This window comes from Oryzias latipes, chromosome 22 (assembly GCF_053564925.1).
Source record: "Oryzias latipes strain Hd-rR chromosome 22, Olatipes_Hd-rR_3.1".
NCBI lineage: Eukaryota > Metazoa > Chordata > Actinopteri > Beloniformes > Adrianichthyidae > Oryzias > Oryzias latipes.
The window spans coordinates 5,037,848-5,045,000 of NC_136258.1; the positions used below are offsets into that span (position 1 = coordinate 5,037,848).

Consider the following 7,153-nt stretch of genomic DNA (forward strand, 5'->3'; position numbering starts at 1 on the left):
TGGTCAAGTGTGCCGTGGAAAATTGCCCTCATTAACTGATCTAAAAACATTTCCCATCTCCAGGATTTCAGCTCTGTGTTCATCCAAACAGGCCCTGATAAAACACTGAGGAGTTAGGAATATAAAAGATCGTAAAATACTTTTTCTTTGCGTTTATTTTATTTTATTTTATTAAAGACATTTTGATAAGAATGACGGCAGCGCGATTCAGCTGCAGCTCCGGCTGTATTTAGGAAAAGTCCCCCCCCCCCCCCCTTTACCTGTCTCCACCAATCATTCTTGAAGGCTTAATCACATGTCATCAGTCTGACCAATCAGAAGTGGTTAAAGTCTTCACTTCCTTGTCCCGATTTAGCTCGTAAAGTCGCTCAGTTCTAACAAAAATACCAGCTAAAGCTCGTCTTTAGCGGTGTAGCTTTCCACAGAATCCGGTATCAGACCGTGGAACAAGTGAACAAAACCATGAAGCTCCGAAAAGCGATCTCCGCCGGCCGTTTTTATGCACTACATCTCCCATGATGCATTGGGTTGTGTGAGTGACAGCGTAAAAGGAGTTCTGTTGTTAAACGTCTTGAAAACAACGAACACACTTCAAACTTTTTTTAAATCTTCTAACTTAACTTTTGTTACATCTTTTAGAAAAACAGCTGCAGCTTCCAGCTTTTTCTGCAATAATTATCACAAAAATGCATGTGAGATTGTGGAGGGGCTGTAGATCAATACAGACTATGAGTTTCTCCTTTTTTTTTTTTTCATTTCTGGATGCTGGTGTGCCGCGGGATTTTTTTTAAGCTTAAAGTGTGCCGCGGCTCAGAAAAGGTTGAAAAACACTGCTCTAAAAGACAGTACACAGTGGAAAATGTAGAATACATTTCAAATCTTCTTTTCTCTACATTGAAATAACACAGTAAGGGTGGGATGTTTGGGAAGTTTGCTTCTTCCCACTCCTTTTCAAATCAAGCTCTACTTGACTTTCCTTAATAATCAGACTTAATGTATCTAATATGACCTAAATGTGTATTGTATGCACCATTGTAAAAATCTCTATTTATGATCCAGTAATTACATGGTTATTTTCTTGTTACATTTCTGTTGATTGGTGAGATCTGGGTTTTCATTTCTAACAGTTGTACTTCATAGATGCTCCACAATTAATCTTCTCCTCACTAAATTAGTGTTTTGCTCAAACTGAAGGTTACACAGTTTGTCCAACGTTCTCTATGAGGATTAGCAGTTTCAACGTCGAACTTTGGAGGAAAGACATAATCCACAGAGGAATTCCAGCATGAGGCCCGATGCCACACCGCTGAGCCAAGCCTGCATAAGCCACAACTGAACCCACTCATAGCAGCTTAGAAGGAGACCATGCTGGGACAATATGGCTTTTTTTTAAGACACAAAGGTCTGAGATTAACATTTTTGCATGTTTGTGGGATTTTACATCATGACTTTTACATGCAGAGCTTTCTCCTGACAGAAGTGTCAGTGTGTTTCAGAGCCAAGCGGGAGCAGTGGCCAGGTTTGAGTAAAGATTAATCCATTATATACCCCCACTGGGAAGAACCTGTCTCCACTAAAGACCCCCACCTGACAGCCGGTGTATCCAAACTTCCAGCTGCCGTGGATGTCGGAGGCCGCTGACATGGGATAACCGATTCCTGCCACTCCAACGTCGGTAAAAGCCAGGTTGATGATGATGATGTTGGTGGCGGTGCGCAGCTCTCTGAACTTTACAAACATCAGCAGAACTAGGACGTTGCTGGATAAACTGATGACACCTGACAGGAGAGAAGAAGAAGAACAAACACTATACGGTTTACTGTGAAGGCAACTCTTTAAACATTGGTCCTATAAAATCTCTTTCTTTACTAAAAAAAAACAAAAAAACAACAGCAATAGAGAAAAAGACACACTGGTGTTGTTATCACATGAAAAAAATCTGCTTCTGTTCTTTCCTTCAAAGGCGTTTTTGCTGTCAGAGCAAACATGAACAGATCTGCTGACTCAGAGACTACAGAGGATTTCTGTGCTTGCGTTCAGTTGAGACGTCCTGGAGCTCATTCCCGATGTTAGTCCAGTGCGAAAAGATAGACCACACTCGTTCAAACTCTGGTCTGGAGTTTGATCTGGATCAAACAAGTGGACCGAAACGTATCTTAAGACATAGTCTCTGCCCACTCTTAGACTAGTTCAGTTCATTTTGGTTCTCTAAAGCTAAGTTCACGTCGCCCCCAACAACACGCTTTCAAGCAGACACTTCCAACAAATCGTTTATGTAAACGCATAAATGCCAGCTTTGGGCTTCCGCATTCAAAGTTCTTGCCTTCACGCATAGCTATGCAAGTTCCTCAAACCAGTGTCGGGTTCTACACATAAAACGACCGCCCATTGAACACCAGTTGAATTTTGACCAATCAGGGACTCAGATTTGGTAGTGACATTTGGATGGCGACCTTTTAATTCACTGAAGTGCCAATCATTTGAAAATTGATCATGAAGGAGAAATTACTAATTGCGGTTTGTGTCCAGCTGGAATTCTATGACAAGATCAAGTATTTCACATGTCAGAATACAGCTGTGAAAGAAAAAGCCTGGAGTAGGCCTGCACAATGAATCGTAAATAAAGCTGTGCGATGTGCATACCCTAAAAGACGGCAAAAATTGCAAAAAATGGTTACTTTAAATGTGCTAGAATAATCTTTTGGCAAGTATTTAATGAATTAAAAAACCATCGGATGGACGCTATCACCTTGTTGACCAATCAAATGGAGCTCTTTAATGTTAGATGTTGGCTTCCTATGTAGACGAGGGTCATTTGGAGTGTAATTGAAGTTATTTTGACTCTTATTTAAATGAAACTACAGTGAAATGGAAATGATGTTTTTGGTTGTTTTGCTATTAGTTATATCGTCATCGCAATATTGATCACTAATATCGCAAGTCGCGATTTTCCTCATATCATGCTGCCTGGAATAAAACTGCGAAATGTGCACCGCTTCAACATTTCACACCAAGCACATGGACATTAAACAAGAAGGAGATAAAGTTGCTCCTTGATGTTTGGACACACAAAACACAGCTACTGGACAAAACACAAATGTGTATGTGAGTTTTCTAATGTTTACACAAAAGATGAGGAAGCAAAGCTTCTATACAGTTCAAATGGAAAAACTTCACAAACGCAACAAAATTCAAGAGTTGATGAAGATAAAGACAAACGTCAATGGTTTGGAGAACTCTGAAGACACTCGGGGGCTTCCTCCCACCGTCCAAAAACATGCTTCATAGGTTAATTGGTCACTCCACGTTGTCCATAGGTGTGAGTGTGAGTGTGCATGGGTGTGTGATATGTGTGACCCTGCGACAGACTGTTGACCTGTCCAGGGAGTACCCTGCCTTCGCCCATAACCCGCCCTGTGACCCCGAAAGGGATAAACGGAAGAAGATGAATAAATGAATAAAGGTTTGGACTTGATCCAGGACAAAGAAAGTGACAGACAAACCTTCCTGATGCAAATATGCTTGCAGATCCAGAATAACCTCTTCTCCACACTGACTTTTGCTCCAGCCTGAACAGTTCAAAACAGTCACAGCCCTCAGAAACACCCGTCTCAATTCTGGTCAAATTTAAAACCAGCATCAGTAACACCACCATTTCCATCAGCTGATACTGATGCAGCACAAGCAGAGGACACAAAATTATGGAGAACTTTTAACTTAAGAGTTTTAAAAAAACTTTTTTGATGAATACTTGACTGAAAATCTCACATAAATCAAGTTTCTAAAATGTTCTTCTTCTGTCTTCGCAGTACTTCTAAAATCAAGTACATCATGTCTCAGAATGGCACAGAGATATTGGTTTAAGCCGTTGTTATCGTAAAGCTTTTTGTCCCATTGACATATCAAATCAAATCAAATCAAACTTTATTCATAAAGCACTTTTCATATAAAAATATAACACAAAGTGCTTTACATTAAAACACAACAAAATATAAAAACAAGCATTGATGATTTAAAAATAAATAAATAAATAGGGCCCCCCTCCCTGTACCTAGCCCCCCACTCCATTCACACCTCCCGCCCCCTAACTGATGGCAAAGGACAATGAGAAATAGGCTGAGCACAAAAACAGGATGCAGGAAACGCTGATAATTGGAACCTCCCCCTCCGTGAACAGCCGCATAGACAGCCAAATGCAGCATCACAGGCGGGACCGCTCCACCACAGCTAAGCGGTGATGCAGGTCCCCATCTAGAGCCGCAGTGGCTGAACAGCAGCCGACTCAGAGGGAGAGGTTCCAGCTGAGGAAGCACCGGAAATAAAAATGAATAAAAATGAGAATAAACAAGTAAACATATTGATTAAAACATTAAAATAAGGTTAATTAAAATAACGCGTTAAAAATCAGGTTCAAGTTCATAAAACAAGATAAAATGGATAGATAAATAAATAAAATAAAAATAAAAAGTACATATAAATAAATAACTGAATAAATAGATAAATAAAAGTAGTCAAAAATTAGCTAAAAGCCAGGTTAAAAAGATAGGTGTTGAGCCTTTTCTTAAAAGCATTAATGCTCTCTGCGGCTCTCAGGTCCTCTGGCAGATATGCAACAACTGAGCTGAGAGAACTGAGAGAACACTGAGCTGGGAATAGAACCACACACTAGAGTGGACAAACAATCTGGATACATTATGCAATTGCAGAAGCTGCTCACTTGGGGGCGCTGTTTGTCCAAAACAAGCTGCACACAGGATCATTTAGGCACGGAGGACAAACTTGACTATCAACCTGTGAGGAAGCTCCTCCCTGCTCCACCTTTACCCAGCAGACATTTCCAAACTTCTTCATGATTCCTGCTTCTTCCGATTTTCTCTGAGGTTGTTTTTTTCTCATCCTGCCCTGACAGCATTTCCTTCTTTTGGTTCTCCTCTCTTTGGGTCACAGAAAGTCCCCATCGCACCAGGGTTCACCTGCAACTGAACAGAGGTCCAGAGGACCAGAATTCTCTTATTTGGTCCTAAGAAGAGTAAACCAGGCCTGGATTAGACAGGACTATAATCGGATCAGAAAAGGACCAGGTCTGTCAGGGAGACTGTGATCTTAAAGAGAGTGAAAAAACTCCAAGAAAGTCTTCTGGTCTGTTCTACTCAAAGGAGAGAAGTTTTTCTAAGCGTGGACCAGGTGATCCCTCCTGCTGCTGAGAAAAGGATCACCCAGAAACTGGTCTTGAACATTGACCGTTGGCTGTTTAATCGACCTATGAGGTTTGATGATGCACTGAATTTTTATTTATGAAGATAGAAAAATATGCTGTATGAGAGATCCTTTTATAGTCTGTTTTACTCTAAAAACACATTAACACCTGAATTTGTTTCCAATTAGAAAACAAAATATTCGCCGAATGGTATTGGAGGAATATAGACAGTGTTTGGGGTCCATTTGGAGCGAAAGCAGTTTAAATCAATCCTTGTGAAGTAGAAACCACAAAGAAAATTCCCTGTTTTAACCGCAGTTCTGATGTGTTTTATACAGAAATGACCAACAACGTCAGTCTGTGCCAAACAGCCAAACGTCTTAGTCACATGGACCCATGTGAGGGGTGATCCTCGTACAGGTTTTTGGCTCATCCGGGCTCATAGAGGGTCGTCCTGCAGTTCCCTTTTCAAACAGTTAGCACTTCAGTGTTTTGAGGACGGCGCTACCCATCTGTCACTACCAAATCAGAGTCCCCGAAAGGTCAAAGTTCAACCAATAAAACTTCTGACGTCCGCTCAGTCCCCACACGTTTTGTATGTAGTGCCCAAAAACTGGCTTAAAAACTTGCGCAGCGACGCGTGAACACTAGAGCTGGTTGAAATCTTTTAAACTCCAGCTGAACCATGTTTCCATTTGCAGCTTGATCTGGCTCTACTCAGATTTAACGTGACACGGTTGTGTAACGCGCTGTGGGACCTCACGGCTCAAACCACGGCCAGTGGGGGTGGATGCAATTTACAGACGGCGACAGGAGCGACAGGCCTCGGCCTCATTGTCAGAAACTGCGTCACAACAAGCCCATCCGCATTGAAGGGGTTCTCAAATGCACGGCTAAAACTAGTTGAAACAGCTGATGGAAATGAGACAAAAAGGTTCTGGTTATTTGTATAGTTTCAGAACCATGTCTGTCACCTTCAGTCATTTATTAGCTGAGCTGTAAAACACACTAACACACCTCTAATGTAGAGACATTAGAGACTGAGGTCAACCTAAAGAAATGTTAAATTAAAAGTTTTCTTGTCTAATTTTTACACTAACAGAAAACACAGTGAGCAACAGGTTCTATTTCATTTTAGACAGAATGACTTATTTATAAAAAAAAACAGACAAAAATCACACTTTTTTACTTGTAACAAGCATCTGACAATAGAAAGTAACAATCCATTCATTGTCTTTAACCCTTGTGCTATCCTAGGCACTTTAACATTGGGAGTTGGGTCATCTAGACCCACTAGACAGTGCTCTGAACCTTTTTTCTTCAATGATTTGTGATCTTCACTGGTGTCCATGGATTACATGAAATCTTTCCACCTTTATCCACCTTTGTCATGGTAGGGAGAACACGTCAATATAAGGGGGGGGTCATCTAAGATAGCACAAGGGGTAATATGATCAATTATATAAAGCAAATAAACATTTGAAAAGTTATGAAAAGCAAAACAGGGGAAGGATTATTTAAATTTGCTTCCTTCAAGTCCCTTTCAACCAATTAATCCAATTTTTTGGACAAACTTGATGTTTAATTATCTCATTGTGTCACGTTTTGTGTGCTTAAGAGTTAATGTGTCGATTTATGATTAAGAGTAACAATTGAACAGGTGTATGTGACCGTATGGATAACTATTTTCCAATTTTAATATATCTCTGTATAATTCTGTTGTTTGTCTTGATAAGTTTTGTTTTGTATTTGAATGCTTGAAATAAACTTTTTCCATAATCTAAATATTACAGTTAAAAACAGGTTAATCCATCTCGGTAAAGCATCGCCTGTCCTGTCAAATCAGGGTCTTATATCAGTGTAATGAGTTAATTTACCCAGAAAATAAAGAAATGCTCAAATTACTGATTGCAGATTTTCAGTAAACAATGAACAACGGAGGAGGAGAAATGTGTT

At 40.2% G+C, this 7,153-nt stretch overlaps 1 protein-coding gene across 1 annotated transcript in view; it reads right to left on the reverse strand.

Annotated features, from left to right (window-relative positions):
• The window catches only part of rrh (retinal pigment epithelium-derived rhodopsin homolog), a 31,858-nt gene that overhangs the window by 24,528 nt on the left and 177 nt on the right, over positions 1-7,153 (reverse strand). The window contains exon 2 of the mRNA XM_023951987.2: positions 1,588-1,778. Within this exon, the coding sequence (XP_023807755.1) occupies positions 1,588-1,778 (191 nt within the window). The remainder of the gene's footprint in view (positions 1-1,587; positions 1,779-7,153) is intronic.